The sequence below is a fragment of the Melanotaenia boesemani genome, chromosome 6 (genome assembly GCF_017639745.1).
Source record: "Melanotaenia boesemani isolate fMelBoe1 chromosome 6, fMelBoe1.pri, whole genome shotgun sequence".
Taxonomy (NCBI): domain Eukaryota; kingdom Metazoa; phylum Chordata; class Actinopteri; order Atheriniformes; family Melanotaeniidae; genus Melanotaenia; species Melanotaenia boesemani.
This window is the reverse complement of record NC_055687.1, coordinates 17676881-17695728: the sequence shown is the minus strand read 5'-3', so window position 1 is coordinate 17695728 and position 18848 is coordinate 17676881. Positions and strand designations below refer to the sequence as shown.

General features: G+C 42.8%; 1 protein-coding gene across 1 annotated transcript; it reads left to right on the top strand.

The window, feature by feature from the left end:
• Nucleotides 1–180: 180 nt before the first annotated feature.
• On the top strand, nucleotides 181–15510 carry LOC121642450 (potassium/sodium hyperpolarization-activated cyclic nucleotide-gated channel 1-like). The gene is made up of 9 exons (XM_041989199.1): nucleotides 181–2283; nucleotides 7401–7607; nucleotides 7920–8133; nucleotides 8279–8440; nucleotides 9282–9500; nucleotides 11187–11333; nucleotides 11435–11675; nucleotides 11878–12042; nucleotides 12218–15510. The coding sequence occupies exons 1-9, from the start codon at nucleotides 1592–1594 to the stop codon at nucleotides 14701–14703; spliced, it is 4533 nt and encodes a 1510-aa protein (XP_041845133.1). The 5' UTR covers nucleotides 181–1591; the 3' UTR covers nucleotides 14704–15510.
• The last annotated feature ends 3338 nt before the right edge of the window (nucleotides 15511–18848 follow it).

Sequence of the window (18848 nt, the reverse complement as noted above, 5' to 3'; positions counted from 1 at the left end):
GTTTTCTCATCCCCTTTTCCCAAATTTAAATAAATTTCATCATCGCTCACTACATCACGCGCTCCTTCACTGCATTGGCGAGAAAGAATGACGCGCTACCCGTACCTGTGAGATGCGTGCGTCTTGCGCCGCCCGGGCTTGCGGCCTTGGGGGACGGATGATGAGGATGCGGATGCCATGGTAACAGGCCGATTAGATTCAGACCTTTATATGCACATTTATTTATTTAATATGTCATTTGCATGCGGAGTGCGCCTCTGTGGACGTGCCTGCTCGACCTCTGAAGGGAGTTAGGAGAAGAGTGAATTCAGCGGTAACTTTATCCGCTCTGAACAGACCGTGAAGAATCTTAAATGCTCAACAAGTTGTTTTATTCTTTTCTTTATGAGGAGCCTTTAATCATCCGTCTGCGCGCATCGATTTACATTGGAGTAGTTCTTCTGTCATACATGTAGAAGCTTTCATCTTCCCTCGGTACAGTAAAAGGAGAAAGGACACGGCTGAAACCTGGACACAATGTCATTGAAAGTCGACAGAAGTGGGAATGATACCGGCGGCTGAGAGAACACAATGTTTGAAACGTCATATTGATTCTGGCTTTAGTTTGTGAAACACCGCTGTCACCGTCTCTGTCTGAGCGCTTGATTCACGAGGGAAACGGTATTTCGGCGCGCCTTCCATCATTATAAAGGTGGCTTTTCCTTTCGGATACAGAAAATGAAAGCGTGGCGTGGACTCCGTGACAGCATGGGCTAAATTTTAGGTTAATTTGAGTTCTCTCTGCCGCTGCGTCTGTCTCCGATGGTCCGTTTTTTGTGTGCGCGTTTCTGGGTGTTCTGTTAGAATGAGCCAGTGCGCCTCGGAGTGTATGCCCATAATGTGCGTTCCTCATGTCCATTGACAACGCATCCATTCTGATCAAGCGTCCTTGTCATTCATCCTCAGATGTTTGCTCCCCATTTTACCAACATGCCGCCCCAAACATATCTTACATAATACATGTTGAAAAAAATAAAATAAAATAGTGTGAGGAGTATGGACATAACGGCTACACAGCAGGACAGCGACGGCCAATGAGCGTCAAGCGCTGTTATCTACAATAGACCAGGAAACCGGTGCCAATATGACCGGCGTCGGAGCGTTGAGGGCGGCTGTGGAGAGGAGAGGGAGGGCCTCGGGCGGAGAGCAGTGTTTCAAGGACGAGGAAGGAGGAATGATGCAGAAACATCTGTAAGGACAATTGAGACTCTTTAAGGGGAGGAAAAGTGGGGCTGCTGGCGTCACACCGGCAGGGCAAAGGATTCAATGTCTGCATGGGGGCATTTCCAAGGGCACTGAGGTAAGGATGGCCACATTGCCAGGGAGACGGCGGAGGTGTGAGCTGTCAGCTCCAGGAGAATGAATGGAGACTGGACACTCCCCCCTCCTTTTTTTCTTTCGTATAGTACCACTGACAGTGACATTCTGACCTATGTAGGACAATTTAGACAAAGCAACAATTTTAAATAGCTTCTTTCCAGAGAGGGTTGGAGTCAGCCTACACGTTACACCCCCCTCCGCTCCCCCCATCCCTCCTTTTCCCTGAGTTGGGATGGATGGGGTGGTAGGAGGAGTGGGTACCCCTGGAAGCGCCGGGGGCTCTGGTGGTGACAGCCTGCCCAGACGTAATGGGGGGGACTCGAAGAGACGCAGTAAGGGCAGCTTACCTTCTCCGGGCTACAGGCTGTCCCAGGCCTCACTGGAAGGAGAGAAGGGTTCCTTCGGGGCAGACAGCACCACCTCCTCAGGTGGACGCGGCCGCCGCCCCTCCATCATGAGTTCATCAACCAGGGATGGGCTTCCCTTTCGCACAGCGGGCACCCCGACCACCCCCGTGCCCCTACCGCCACCGTCCTCCTCCTCTGCCATAGCCCACCCTCCCTCGCGCTCAGTTGGCTTTGCCCGCACAGCCCTAGCCTCCACCTCGTCCACCGGGACTGGAGTTATGGTGGTGGCCACAGGCGCAGAGACAACCACCACCACGGCTTGCAATACCAATGCAGCGGGGACTCCTGAGATGGTGGGTCATTCTGGGTTCGGTGGGTTTGGCATGGGGCTGGACGGGGAGGACTACAGCAACTCAAACCAGAGCACTTTCATCCAGAGACAGTTTGGAGCCATGCTTCAGCCTGGGGTCAACAAGTTCAGCTTGCGCATGTTCGGGTCTCATAAAGCTGTGGCTCTCGAGCAGGAAAGACTGAAATCGGCAGGAGCGTGGATCATACACCCTTACAGTGACTTTAGGTACGCAGTCTTTACACGCACTCCACAGCATGCAACCTGTTACTCTAATGTTGGTTTGTGAAATAAGTGCCATTTGTAGCACAGGAAAGACTGATAATGCTTTTTGTGGTAGTAAAATGGTTCAAATACCTGGAAATAGTTCACTTTAAATAGTGCACTTGAAAGATAATGATAGACACTTAAGAAGAGACAGGAGAAGGAAGGAAAACAGATGATGTGTTCATGCATTCAGCAACATCATCAGTGGTTAATGGTTGAAATGGCTGGAGGAGGATAACTGAAAGACACGCAATATGCTAAATATATAGGCCTTTTGCTTAGGGCCAAGTAGTGTAAAAGAAGTGAGGCGAAGGTTGGATGTTAGTGTCTGGGGGAAACAGGAGCAGATGAATAAAAAAGATTAAGTCTTTTGAAAGAACATAAAGACTGAGATGGTTATTGAAATAGTGGGAAAGTGACAAGGACTGAAGGACAGACATAATTCAATAATGGGAAGATGGCAACAAAAGTAACTGTACTGTGGATATTTGCAGCTTTTTATTTTCCAGAAAAAACCTGTTTCACAATTAAAAGGAAAAAGAGGCGAGGAGATGCAAATTAGGAGGACAAATTTAGCCCGGAGGATTAAAATGTCATCCATGTCAATTAAACTAAATGTTATATGATTTTATGAGAGCAGAGGATGGACCCAGCATATCACTCCCTGCTGGTAACTTCACACATGAATTCCTATTTCTCTGTTACATGAGAACAACAATCTTAAGGAGAAAAAAGATACCTTTATAGATGGTAATTTTTGGTTTCATGTTAGTGAGAGACTTAAATTTGCAAATTTGGCCTCCCATTTTGTTTAGACAGAGATAAGTCTGTGAAAGAATTGTATGAACATCTATTTGAGGCTAGTTTAAATGCACCCTTACAAATTCTACTGTAGACAGGTATCAGTCACTGATAAGTTATGTAATAACAGACAGGACTGCTCCTTGAGCATCAAGAGACCATGCTTGCTGCACACTCTCAACATGTGCAGGTGGACAGCAAAGGGAGTGGCAACATTCATAATCTCCAGACAGACTGCAGCCACAATGGATGACTTGTTCCCCAAGGCTCCTGGCCCACTTTTATCTCATCAGCCACACACAGGCACACATAGACTGTCATTTTTATATTGTCTGTCAATGCGAGGATTACTCCCAAGTGCTGCTTAAGGAACTGCTTACAGGTGAAATGATGAATGAGGTCAGTGAGTAGAAGAAAGGAAGGACAGATGAAGGGGTGTGTATGGATTTATGAGCCCTTTAAATCTCAGGTCCTCCTGCACTTATTGATCTTTACGGGAGGACGTTAATAATCCCGATTATGCTGTTTGAGCATGACAACTGATTCCTATTTTTCTTTATAACAGATTGTGTTTTAAATTATGCAAGTTAAGTATTCTTTATGCATAATTTACTACTCTAACTTTTTATTTAAGCACCTGTAGAGTGAAGTGACACCTGAAGAAGAATTTTGTGAGACGACGGATGAGCTCAAAAGCACCTGAAAGTGTATTTTTCTGACATCAACCTTGAGGACACGGGCTTATTAGTGTATGTGTATTAATGTGTATGCCTCTGTGAGTGTGTATTTTGCGTCATCATTTAATCTGCTGATAAGCTGGCACTTTCTGCACCTCATTACAAAACGAAACGTTGCTGCTGCACCCATTGGAATACAAAACAAGGGGCAGACGAGGGGAAGAAAATCTGAGACTTCTGTACACAGGCTTTACACATATAGCGACATCCAGTAGCCGGTTGCCGTTGTGCTTGTTTGTCTTCTTGTCTGTCAGGATGATGAGTGGAACTGACATCTGGCCAACTGCAAACAAGGAGCCAATCACAGACCACTAAGGAGACACTTGGCCTCAATTACAGTAAAATTAGTAGTTTGACAACAGCAGAGCAGGTAGATGCAGGTCAGTTATCCTCCAGCACCTGTTCATATTAAGAGTGGAATACTGATGAGGCCATAAAGAGCCGCTTTGATTGCATTTGCAATTCTTATGTGTATGTGCATAAGTGAGTACCTGCGTGTAGCTGATGTGTGCACACCACACGCAGGTGCACACACATCTGCCTGCCTGGTGCACCACATCAACAGTCCAGTTTAAGTTAGGAGATCAGAAATATGGTTTTGTCAGGTACTTAACCTGACAGACTATATATATTTTTTCCTTTATATAAATTTTTTATTTGCCATGTTTTTGTTTTGTTTTCCTCGTTCACAGCTAGAGTCAGCTTTCAAAATCAGAGACGACATCAATATCTAGTCCAGAGAAGGTGATCAAAGTACAGCGTCATAATATGATGTTATCCAGCAAATCAAAATATTACAGCTGTTCAGATTAGATTAACTCTCACTTAAACCTTTGTCAGTTGTCTATATCTTTCAAATGAGTCATTTTTATACCTTTTATAATCTGTTGTGGGAGTAAGAAGATAGGAAACACTTACATAAAAGTGCCAGAACTAGAAGATAAAACTTGTTCTGTTAGAAGTAAAATGGCTTAATTTAAATGAGTGACATGTTATGAAGTTAATGGGGCATCCACAGCCAGGAGACCAAGGTAGTAATGTGCCATCTTGGATCTATGAGCTCCCTAAGGCAACTTTCACTGCCTCAGAATGACCTACAATACAAATTCTTTACATCCAACTAGCTCAAGACACTTTGTCCTCTTCCTTTAAGTGGCCTCCTGTGTGAACAGTGAACTTTGAGAGAATCTGCTTGAATGATTTTAAGATGTTCATCATGTTTGGTTTCACAGCGTTGTGGCATCACTTTCTAGGAACTTGATTTATTTGCTCCAAGCCATCAGTGAGCCAGAGGAGGTGGTCTTGCTATGTTATGTTGCACTAGTGTTCTTTTTTTTATTTTGCCTGCAGTGTCAGCCCTTATGCAGATGTTGTCTGCTTTGACTTTTAGCATTTTGTCATGGTGCCAGCAGCACTGCCTCTAATACAGAGGGCAAGCTGGAGGCTCCACTTTCCCTCAGGTAGATAGGCTTTGTATAACTTATTGGATTACAAATCTTAGTCAGTGGATGGGGTTTTGCGCTTTAAGATTTGTTGCACTCCTCCTTAACTGGTGCATTTTACTGCTGGTGGAGGTGGAACCACAGTAAGGGTTTTATTAAGATTTATCAAGATTTCTTTAGTTTTTAGTTTTTGTTACAAAACAAAATAGAATATGTTTAAGCCTCAAACGGTCACTTAAATCATTTAAGGGGTTGAGAGGGTAAATTTCTTAAGTGACATTGTGAACAAGTTAACTATACTGTAAAAATAGTTTTGAGCTATAGTTAAAGTATTTTTTCATTAAAATTCGACTGTGTTTTCTGATGTGGAGCAGAGCTGGGATAACTGATATTTTTTATTTATTTATTTATTTAAATATATATATATATATATTTTTTTTTTTTTATTTTATCCATGAATTTGCCATTTATTTTCTCAATGAACTCATTCAACAAACTAATTTGCTTGAAAATGTATGTATAGAGCAACACTCTAAAACCCAAAATATTTAGAGCAATGTCATTGTCTACAGATATGAAAAGTGCTGGCAGACATTAAAACATGAGGCATGATGTGATTTACTGATTTGTTCCCTATGATAAGAATCAACAAGGCTGTTCTCGAGGTCAGAAATAAATCTCCATCTCTGTTACAGCAAGCATTGTTTGTTTGTGTGTGGCAGTAAATAATCCCTGTATTTATTGCCAGTGCTCATGAAGTGATACATCTGTCAGTTTAAGTGACAAAGTCTGAGAGGCGAGTGTGTGTGTATGGCAGAGTGATGAGTCATGCATGCTTAATCTTCATCAGTCTGGTGGTAGCATCACACCATGAGATTGTGTTACTAAATTAGTGCTCATTGCTATTGACTATAGGGCTTGAGTGTAGTTTCTCAAGATACAGTGAATGTATAGATGAGAAAGAGCAGCAGGGAATAAGCAAGTAATGGAGATGGATAAGGGGATTAGAAGAGAGAAAAACAGAGACAACAGGAATTGTTTCAAGATGATTGGATCAGCTCTTCTGTCATACTTTAATCACTTTCAGCATCTAAATGACATGACTGATTTCCAGCTTTTTGGTGGAAATAGGCTACCTCACAGAGTGATGTCCTCCAGCATGAAATACAGATTAATGACACCTCCCAAGGTTACTGATGACTTGCCTCCCTCTGCCACTTGTTGGTTGTCTCTTTTTCCCAGTTCAGTTAAGCTTTGTTTGATTTTTATGAGAAATGATGTGTTTCATGATGGCACTGGATTTTGCAAGGATAAAAAAGTCCTGGTGGATCTACTAATTTCCACCACTACACAATTCCCTTGATCATAGTCAAGCTTTAACAGTTAGCAGGAAGTTGATTTAGAGAAAAAATTCACATCAACATACATATCCAGAAAAATACACTCACTTTTCCACTACATGTTTGACAAAAATTGTAGGTTTTGAAAAAAGAAACCAATGATTGCACTCTCCATGTGCATTAATGTTCCAGCGTTTCTGGAAGATAACCTGTCTCCAGATGTTTAATCTTTGAGAGCTCCTGCTCAGATATTTGCCTTTTAACTTTATTGAAACTTCATTTGAATTACAGAAAGATTTATTCCGTATACGTTCAGCACAACAAAGTTAGAAGTACACTTCTTCTGGCTATAGTGCAGTAGTTTACACTAGAGCAGGTGCAAGTTCCAACTTTCAAGGGGTAAAGTTTTGCTACTACAACTATGAGGTTCACCAAAGGTATTACAGGAAAGTGAAATGGAGATAATCATCAACCCACCTCTCTAAGAATGGGTACTACGGCCCAATAACAAGCACTGATAATACCATTGCAGGGCCAGCTGGTATTAGACTGAAAATCATAATTAATCTAAAAACCTGTTAGGACTATCACAGTGTATTGTTTGAAACTCTAGAAAATAGTTAAAAATACAGAAAAACATGAAAATAACATAATAATATATAAGTACAACCAATCTAAAGAACACATCTTAGACTTTTAGTTAATTTAGACTTTAAAAAGTACAAAGGATGAGTAACTTTCCATCTTTATTTTTCTAGATTTTACTGGGACCTGTTGATGTTACTGTTGATGATGGGCAACTTAATCGTCCTGCCAGTAGGCATCACCTTCTTTCGAGATGAGAACACCCCTTCTTGGATCATCTTCAATGTGGTCTCTGACACTCTCTTTATGGTTGACTTGGTTCTCAACTTCAGAACTGGCATTGTCAAGGAAGACAGCACAGAGATATTGCTTGATCCCAGGTCAGTAGGAGCATTTGTGTGTGCATTGTTGCGTTGGCGTACTGCATTTGTGTGCAGGCTAAAATATGAACACAGCAAACCTGCTACCCTATATTTAAATTTGCTCTTCTAGCCGTCTCTTGGGTGTCTGCTCAAACAAATTTTTATTTGAGATGTGGAAAGGTGACGTAGCACAGCTTTGTTCAAGCTCCAGTGTGTAGCTGCTGGATATTGATCAGGGGTGTCTCATGCCAGGCAAATGTTGGATTCACTTCCACAAAGCTACACTGCCAAATTAAGCGTGTCACTAGTTTTCCATCTTCCTCAACTCAGGGCGATCCGCCAGAACTACCTGAAGAGCTGGTTCCTTGTGGACTTTGTGTCATCTATCCCAGTGGATTACATCTTCCTGATGGTGGACAGTCTGGACTCAGAGGTCTACAGGACTGCGAGGGCACTGCGCATAGTCCGTTTTACCAAAATCCTGAGCTTGCTTCGACTGCTCCGCCTGTCCAGGCTCATCCGCTACATCCACCAATGGGAGGAGGTGAGAGGCACAGACAAAAGCTGTTTCAGGCATGACTTATCAAAATTACATTTCTTGTCATAGACCATGTTTTAAAGAAATTAGGTTAAATCCACATGCTTATTAGACCCCCTTCTTCATTCTTCTCCACAATACTTCCCCTCAGATCTTCCATATGACCTATGACCTTGCCAGTGCAATGGTGAGGATTGTAAACCTGATTGGTATGATGCTGCTGCTGTGCCACTGGGATGGCTGTCTCCAGTTTCTGGTCCCCATGCTGCAGGACTTCCCTCCTGACTGCTGGGTTTCTAAGAACCTGATGGTGGTAAGTCTCCATCTGGGAGTTTTAATTCAAGAGCATTATTCTAAGTGCGTCAATGTGGAAGATTTTATTGTTACATGAACAAAAAACAGGACATTCAGGCTGCACTGAATGATCCACACAAAGCACTATCTGAGCTTTGAGCAGTGTGCAGAATATTTCAGATGAAGGCAGAGCAGAGACTCTGAAAGAAGCTGGTTTTGTCTGTGTGTGTACACTGTGGCTGTTTATCAGATATGACATGCTTTCCACCTTATCTGTGTTAATTGGCTCATGCAGCAACATGTCTGGCTGGAATAAGATTGACTATTGTCATTATAAAGATGAAAAAAATTCTTTAATTAGAAACCTCAACTGAGATCAGGTGGAGGTGTGAATGCACGCAAACAGTGGAAAGCTTATTCCGTGGATGTAGAGGCACACTTGCATTAACAGCTGACTCATGTCTCACTGGTTGCCATGAGTGATTGTTGCTAAGCAGACTGATGCTAGGATTTTCCCCAGAGAAAGTCCCTTATCCGCTCCACCACTAGCATCTTGGGATAATTGGACTCACACGTTAAACAATGGGTGCACACATTTATTGTTCTTTGTATTTTTAGTACCTTTTCATTGCCTGAGTGCTTTCAGAGTTTTGCTTTGTTAGAAGTCAGAGAAGGCTTTGATTGTTAAATTGCTCTGCTGCAAGTTGTTATGATCTCAGTTGTATTTCCTGAGGAGTTGTGTCTCAGTGCCTCTGAGGGGAAAAAGCTCCTGTAACATGACTAATTTAAGAACCATTCAATAACCACGTGCCTCAGTAATTACCACTCTGAACATGTTTCTGTCTGTGTCCCCCTCACAGAACGACACATGGGGTGTGCAATACTCCTATGCTCTGTTCAAAGCCATGAGCCACATGTTGTGTATTGGGTATGGTGCCCAGGCTCCAGAGGGGATGACTGATGTTTGGCTCACCATGCTCAGTATGATCGTGGGTGCCACCTGCTACGCCATGTTCATCGGCCACGCCACCGCACTCATACAGTCACTGGACTCTTCACGTCGACAGTATCAGGAGAAGGTGAAACATGACTCTCATCCATCTGTTGTTATAAGCATCTTTCACTATATATTTCCAAAAGTGAAGACATGATCCATCTGGTTCTGCCACTAACCATTATTGTGAGCGTTATGTTGTTAGTTTTCATTAATTGACCAATCATTTTTTATAATTTGACAGAGTTCAAAGTACTTGAACACAAAAGTTCTGAAATTGCAAATGCTTCAGAAAGATGGTAAGTCTTCAGCTCTTAAAGGCTAAAACTAATTAATATTTGGCTTTCTTTTTATTACGTTTTTATTCTTTTAATTTCTTTATTATTTTTTTCCAGGTGTTTTTGTTAAGGATTACATTGTTAAGGAGTACGAATTGGTTCATTATTTCCAGTGTATGAAGAGATTGTAATGTAAATTTTAAAACAGGATTTTCCCTAAATTTTTCATGTTGATGTTTTTCTGATTTCTTGTAAGAGTCATGATCACAGGAGTATCCAGGTTGCCTGGCATCCAGCTAATTAAAAGCCTGATGGTTCTACACAGTATCATATAGGGCTGACCTTTGTCTGGACAAAAATATCTGATGGTGTTTCTTGGATCTGTTGGGACCTCTCTCCCAGTTTAGAGGTCATTTACCTTACTGTGCTAACTACCTTTCGCCTTCACTCTCCACATCTTTAAATATTTCTTTTTCACATTCTTTAACAGCCTCTGATGTTTCAGTCATTCAGGACATCTATCACCTCAGCCTTCCTTTGTGATTTGTTGACAGAATGGCACAATGTACTGGTTTGTTACCAGTTTGTCATTCTGGATGTGAGAGTCTCACAGGCTTTTAGTTTTGTCGTTCTTCACCATCTTTGGAGGCATTATCATGTGAATTTAAGATTTCCAACCCAAATGTTTCACTAAACTAGCCACTTGGTTATGGTGCTGCATAAATGCCATTTCTCCTGACAACTTACACCCTGCTGATATGTTGTACTGTTCTTGGACTTCTTTGCACAGATGGCACCTGGGGTCCTGACTGGTGCAGTAGACCCTGGTCTCTCTTGCTCTTGTCTGCCTCTTATTTCATAAACCAAAACGTTTATGAAATAACTGCTTTTTTTATTTTTTGGGACGTTGCCACTTATGGGTAAATGTTGAGAAAAAAATCTTTAATTCACTTGTTGACTGCACAGTTAAATAAAACTCACTTCTTATTTACAGTACATATATCCCTGATAACATGTGTATGATCACTGAATGTACAGATTTTAGTGGAATAATCGAGTGCCTTTCAAAGCATCCAGTATTGTCATGAAAATAGCATTTATGGTGTGTGCACACATTTCTGCTTATCCTATATCAAGCGAATTACATTTGTGGATGTGAAAATCACATTTCAACAATACACCCCACAGAGTACATGATGGTTTGGTGTCTAATGATTTCTGCTTCTCAGTGCAAATATTGACTTTCTCCTATAACTGGAAGAAGTGACAAGGTAGATTATGGAGTGATATAAGACACAATCACAAAATATATAATAGTGTCTCAAAGAGAGGTTGTTTTTAAAAAGGAGAAAAAGAGTTGAGAATCAGTGGATTAAACAAATAATTCAACAAATTTTCAGCCAAAATAATTGTGGAAATTGTGTTTAAAAGAAAATGTAGTTTATGTTGTTTCTTCTCAAAGTGAATGTGTTTTTTGTGTTTTGTTATTGCAGTACAAGCAGGTGGAACAGTATATGTCCTTCCATAAACTTCCTGCAGATATGCGGCAAAAGATCCATGAGTATTATGAGCATCGCTTCCAAGGAAAGATGTTTGATGAGGAGAACATCCTGGGAGAACTTAGTGAGCCTCTGAAAGAAGTACGTAATATTTTCACCAACACCCACTGTCCTCCTGCCTCTGGTAAATCTCTTTGACTTCCATTCCCTTCTCATTGCATCTTTTGTGCCTTCTCATTTAGGAAATAGTCAGCTTTAACTGCCGGAGCCTGGTGGCTAATATGCCGCTCTTTGCCAATGCTGACCCCAACTTTGTGACCGCTGTGCTGACCAAGCTCCGCTTTGAGGTGTTCCAGCCATCTGACTTCATAATCCGTGAAGGCACCGTTGGGCGCAAAATGTACTTTATCCAGCATGGAAGAGTTAGTGTCCTGACTCGTGGCAACAAGGAAACCAAGCTGAGTGATGGGTCTTACTTTGGAGGTGAGGACATTTAATTTTTTGAGGGGACAAAAGGGCATAAGTTTTTAGGCATTAAGTTTCTCATTTCAGAAGTAAACAGTGGAAGCAGTTCTTTTTATGGTTGCTTTTATGTAAGCACACTGTGTGGGGTTAGTTTGACCTATAGATTAATTGTGTTCTTTTCCTGTTCTGCTACTGCCATCATCTCTCTTCGTATAATCAGAGATCTGTTTGCTGACTCGTGGACGGAGGACAGCTAGCGTCCGTGCAGACACGTATTGCCGTTTGTACTCTCTCAGTGTGGACAGCTTTAATGAGGTTCTGGAGGAACATCCAATGATGCGTCGTGCCTTTGAAACAGTTGCTGTTGACCGTTTGGACCGTATTGGTAACACAAGTTTCTGATTGCTTAATTTGTCCCACCATCTTATTTGTGCCTATTTCTGCCTCAAAACTTTCAAATACTCACAGTCTTTAAAAGTTGTTATCACATCTATAGTCTTTGGAAATTAAGTGGTTTTGTGTCTTTTGTGGTCATGTTTTCTTATTTTTCTCCCTTACAGGCAGAAAGAACTCGATGCTCCTGAGGAAATCTTCCCAGGGGGGTTCTCTGGGGGGCAGTATGGGTCGTGGTGGAGGCCGGGGTGGGGGGGGTCCAGGAGCTGGGGGTGGCCTTACAGCGGGCAGTCTGGGTTCCTGTGACAGTATGTTGGTTCAGCAGATTGTTAAACATGACAGCATGCCAGCCATGCAGGACGCCATTGCGGCTGCTGCTGCAGGAAGAAGTGGAGTGATAGGAGGGAGTGGCACAGTGTCCCCTAGGCCACGCCCTGTCATCTGGGCACCGCTGGTTCATGCTCCCTTGCAGACTGCAGCTGCCACCAGTAATGTAGCCATTGCCCTCATGCATCAGCAGCAGCAGCAACAACAGCAGCTCCAGCAGCTGCAGCAGCAGCATGCTCTAGGAGGGGCTTTCTTCCTACCTTCCCCTCTGATCTCCCCATCTCCATCCTCTTCCTTTCCTCTCTCTCCTCCTCGTGCCCCTGTGCTACAGCCCCTTCGCCCCTCTGTGAGCTCCCTCATTGGGATGATGGCGATGGGAGGAATGAGTGGTTTGTCACCAAGAGGAGGATTTCCTGCCTCCCCCTCAACCATTGGTCCTCTAAGTGGTGTGACATCACCTCCGATTGCTAAAACACCATCCACTCCAGCCTCTACTGTCCCAACTTCCATACAACAAGGAAGGACTCTCCATTACAACCCACGCTTTCAAGCTGATCATCCCTCAATGACTGCTGGAGCACCTGGAACCCCAACAGGGGGAGGGCCAGCTCCTTCACTCCACAAGGTACCAACCACCAACCCAAGCACCTCTTTCAGTTGCCCATCTGATGGCAACACTGGTCCGCAGGGTGCAAAAGAGGCATTGTTACGTCATGGTGGCAATAGCTGTCAGGGTCTGCCAGCATTAGGCAGGCTGACCCAGGAGGCCAGGCTGCTGTCAGCTTCACAACCTACTCTGCCTCACCGTTCCTGGGCTGGTGTGCAGCCTCATCCTCCTCTCCATCGGAAGGCATCTGGTGGTAATTTGCTGGCGACTCCTTTCCTGGCAGGGCAGTTAGCTAGGGGAGGCAGTGCAGGAATGCTCACCTCCAACCCTCCATTACAGCTGGTGACAAATATACCGTTTACTGCTCAAGTACAAGCCACCATTCCTATTCAGCCCATGATAACACAGGTTATCTCTGGAAACACAGCCACTTTCTCACAATCTACAGCTCCTGCTGTTTCTATACCCACACTTGCACATGTGCCCTCCTCAGCATCTATGCCATCTTCCTCTCCTCCAAAGCAGACTCCACTGTCTTCTGCCACCCCATCACCTGTCCCAACTCCTTCATCTCCTACGGCCATTTTCTCCCAGACACCTCGCCCAAAGCCAATCCCAACAACCCCATCTCGCTCCTCCTCCCCTCCTCCCTGTTCCACCCCACCTTCAGCAGGAGCAAGCCCACTATCGACTTCCCGTCCCAAACCGATCCTTACACCATCTCCTCGCTCTTCCTCTCCCTCTCCATCCTCCACACCCCCCTCATCCTCTGTTTCTACCCCAATTCCTCTACCTCAACCTTATTGTCCCAAGTCATCGCTTACATCCTCTTCTCCTCCATCCTCTTTGGTCACCTCTTCCCCAACCCAGAGCCCCAGATCCAAGACATCCAACACACTTCCACCAGCTTCTCTGTTGTCTGGCTCCAGTCCTGCCCTTACTCCAGCCCCTTCACCAATACCAACTCCCACTCAGACAACTCGAACCCGACCTTCTACTCCTTCCCAAACTCCCACTCAAACCATCACAATGGTAACTCCGACCCAGACACTAACTCCTACATCGTCTGTATCTCCAGTCCTTACCACGTCTGGCATCTCCCCAAGTAAATCCCAGAGTCAAACACCTTGTCTCCAGCCCCCTGTCTCCACCTCATTCAGAGGCCCCATCTCAAGCCAAGTCCCAAAACAAGTTACACCACTTGCCCCAGTTCAAACTTCTGCCCCTTCCCTGACACCTGTTAGCACCAGCTCTCCACCTAAAGTAACTTTTTCTGTTCATCCTGTGAAGCAAACCTCTGCAGTCTTTACTCAAAGTCCCACATCATGTTTGAGCCATATCAAACAAATCGCATCAGCATCCTCATCCTCATCCTCATCCTCATCTTCAACAACTCTATTACCAAACCAGGGTTCCACGAACCCTTCTTCCCCTCCTATCTCCTCAATCACCACCACCACTTCTCATAATGTTCAGTCTGCCGCTGTTCCCTCCCCAAAACAAACCTCAACAACTGCCCCTACCAGCTCCCAGAAACTCAACACACCATCTGTCCCTGTCCAGACATCTCAGGCACCTACCACTACACCTAACCAGACAGCACATGCAGCCACCCCTGCCAACTCCACATCCCCTAAAGGTGGGAAAAAGGACCCTCAGCTGTCACTCACCAGAAAAGACTCAGAGGGATTGAGGCACAAACTGCCTGCAAACATGTAAGAATATAGGGGAAAAACATTTCAAGAAGTACTTTGTTTCACAGCCAGTGCCCATAAACGGAACCTGGATTTGCAGATTTATGTGAGAGCTGGCACCAGGCAACGGATGGTTTAATGTGGACAGATAATCTTGTTTGCATTTACTCTAGGATGTGATTGTCTTAGAATATCAGTCATTCATGTGACTCCCAGGCAAGACATTGATCAAGAAGATAGACTTAATGGATCTATTGAGTGGGTGGCACTTGCTGTGGCAGAGTCTAATAAACATCCAAATGTATACATACATATCTGTGTTAGTGATTGTCGGAGGAAGCAGGGAATCTGAAGGGGAAACATGCGGCACTATACAGTTTGTAAACAGAAAAACTGGATGGAAGCAATGGTTGGGGGTGTTTAAAGTGATTGAAAACAGCAATACTTGTGAAGCATTTTATTTAGTCATGACAGGAAGTAACCTTGATTAACAATGAAGTGACAATGATTATTAATGTAAAAAAACAGTAATTGTGTTGCTGTTGGGAAGAAAGTCCACTGTGACATCAAAATACAGGCAATAGAGCAGACACCTCCTGGTTTCCAGACTAACTCCCTCTTGCCTCCCATTCTACACCGAAGTGTAATATTTTCTCATCACAATAAAAATAATTATAATGATGTAACATTTCAGAAAAAAAAATCACTGTAAAATTGATACACATATGAATTTGATTTATTAGGAGAAATACATTGGTAGTTTTATTGTCCCAGGTGTTTGGTGTTTAGTTTTTGAACAATTCAATTTTAAAACCTACATGTTCACTTTGACAGCTTCTGTAAATTGTGTTTTTTGCGTGTGTGTGACACACAATACTGATCTACTGTGCACTGTGGCTCAAATTATTTCATTCCACTCAGCTCCCCATATTGTAAATACGTGCCTCTGTGTAGATCTGTTGTATGCTTCCTCACCCTTTGGCTTTTTAGTCTTTCATCTCTTGTCTGTCTAGTTTCCTTTCATCTGATTTCACACCTCTGGTCGCTAACTGTTTCTTTGACACTTGCAGACTCACTCCCTTCTCTCAGTTTGCCAAACACTTTCCTCTTTGCTGCCATCATCCTCATGTTCAACTGGCGGTCTCCTCCTTCTGTCAATCTATGACACTGTTTCAGCACCATTTCCAATGATGTTTGATGTTTTTTGTGGGTAGCAACAAGACATTTCTGTCTTAACCCCTAATACCATGTTGCCTAGACTATATATTTAAGGACCAAATGGTTTATTTTTATGTATCACAGCTTTAGCTTCTGAAAAGACTAAAAAAAAGCTACTAATTCAGTCAAAATAATGATTTTGAGTGTGGCAACGAAGGTTATGCTTGTGATGATGAGGATGTTGACAAGAAAGTGACATTGATGATTATGTACATCTGGATGTAAGAATAAAGTGGATTTAGATATCATTATGTGTGACATAAGCTTATTTCTCTGCTAGCATGCAGCCAACAGCACAGTTTATTATTTCTATTTCAGTAAGGCTAAGGTTGAATAAAACAGTTTAACTTTCAACTTAAATCAAATTTAAGCTAAAATATAACAGATAATTATAGTATAACTCCCTTGATCAAGCAGCTACAAGACATTTTCTTTCTTTACATTCTTAATGAAGGCCCACGCCCTTCCTTGTGGTTAAAAGAAAACTGAAACAATCTAACGTCTGGATCTTTGCACCAAACTGAATGAGAGACGACGACAAACTGTTATGTTATCGTTACGCAGTAGTTATCTTAAAAAACAACAAACCTTAGAAATTTTTACATGGCACAAAAAGAGCAATAGAGGACAGTCCAAACTAATGAGGACATTGTTTTGGAAAGACGTTGCTGACCACTTGGCTCTGTGAGCAGGAATGTTGCCAGGATGATGTGATGAGTACCCTCATCTTTCATCTACACATCTCAGAGAGATCTGGCTACAAACCAAACCAAGTTTACAGCAATAATTTATCATTTTTTGTGCTCTATTAATTTCTCTCCTTGGCCCTCTACCTTGGGTCCAACCCTCCATTTTGCTGAAGGAATGTACATCTTTTCTTTTCAAGATCAAGTAGTGGTGATCATATAAACATCTGAATAAACCCCAAAACCCCAGATCAAGGGCTAGTTGTCTTAAGCACCTTGATCCCTAAAAGAAAAAAGGTGCCTAATCTCTGCAAAACAAAAAGCAAAAGCCTTTGGAAAGAATAAATATGGGTCCTTTAAATGTATTTTTCTCGCATCTTTGAAAAAGCCTAAATACTTGGTAAAACTCTTCTCTGTGAGCCTTAATTCAACTGAAATTGACAAGGCTTGTTATTATTGAAGGCAATTTCAAAGCAGAGTGATATCAAGATGAGATTCTGCAAGCAGTGGCAATCCCATATCTCCAGTCTGAGACCAAAATGTATCCTCCAAGCTGGCAACGCTCGCCCCCACAGAGTGGGGTTTATCTTAGACTATCTCCAGAATTTGGGAGATGAGAGGATGGAATGGCTAACCTCAACCCCAGTGAACATTGTAGGATCAGCTTGAGTGTGCTGTTCATGCCAGACTGACCAACACAACCACTTTGGCCGACTTGGGACAAATGCTGGTTGAAGAATGGGATGCCATCCCACAGCAGTGTGTGACCAAGCTGTTACACATGCTAGTGAGGCCCCTGTGTGCTGAATTAATAAATTGTTAAATTACCAATATTTTGTTTCTTCAGACTTCAGAATCATCCAGTCTAATAAATGACAGCAAACAAAAGTCCTCCCACAAATGTGTTTTTTCACTAAGATCACTTGTAATTGGTATATTTTGATTTTACTCTGAGCAGATAATCAGGATGAAATTTCAGTGCACTGAGTTTTGCTTGACACTTGGCAATGACCCTGATGACTCAGATTTAAACTTGCACATGATCCCTGAGGATTACAGGTTTCATGACTCAACACAACACTGCTGTGCAATATAACAGCTTCTTGTTTCAGTTAATGAGAACTGTCCACCTCTGATCTTCACTTGTGCTGCTGTTGCTCCTGGATCCCCAACCCTAATCTTGTACTTCTCAGCAGAGGGCATACACACTCAGATGCAAGGTTAAGCTTGGAAATGTGGGGAGCTAAATGAACATCCACCTTCATGGGAGCAGATTATAGTTGCAGTGATACACCTGTTTCCCCTTTCCTGACTGTAGCATTCTGTCTCTCTTTGTTCTCTTTCTTTGCTCATTAGCCTCCAAGGGTTTTTCAACAGCTCCTCTGCATACAGGAGAATTACTTTGCGCATCTCCAAGTAGAGCACCATTAACATACTGGATTTACACTTGTTAGGATTTGCACCATGAAATTCCCCTGCAAAGCACACAAAGCAGCATAAACATGCCCATAAAAGAACTAATACCTTGCAACTGTACACATTTAAGGACTTTCAGCACTTACGGGAAGGACCAATGCAAAGTAAAGGAAACGTGCATATGAGGTACCTCGAATGACTTGCCATGGTTTCACAATACATGATAAGAGCAGTTCATTTGTGGAGGCCTCAGATAGGCCAACACTTACTTGAGATTCAGGCTTGCAGGTTGTACAGCAACCACTAGATGGTGATGATACCTTAATAATGTAATAAGCAAAATCGGAAGAATGATATTGGTACTATAGCAGCAGTTCCATTTCTTTAATTTGTAATTCTCTAGAAACATCAGAAAACAGTAAAGTCGTGAAAATCACTGGAATTAGTGAAGTAAAGAGGAGAGGTCACTGTGGAATCAAGAGACTGTGTGGAAGAGGTTTATGATGGCAGACCTGCCTGGATTACCAGCCATGAATAGAGGTAGGGGGATAAACAGGACTTGTAATTGCTGCCTGCCTCTGTGGCTCTGAAATAGACTCAGAGGAAAGTCTTTACCTGCTGGGAACTATATAGCGTGCAAGGCAGAAAGCAAATAATAACTTTTATTCCTCATTATATTGCTGTGCTGAATTGGCAACAATCTAGCAAACATAATTGTTGTGCTTTAAAACATTTTGCTGATGGCCTTGGGTTTAAAGTTTGCAAATGCTTTTGCAAGTTCAATCTGTCTCCTTGGAAAGACTGCACAGCTAAAAGTGAAAAAGTTTCATTATAAAATGTAGAGTCCGAG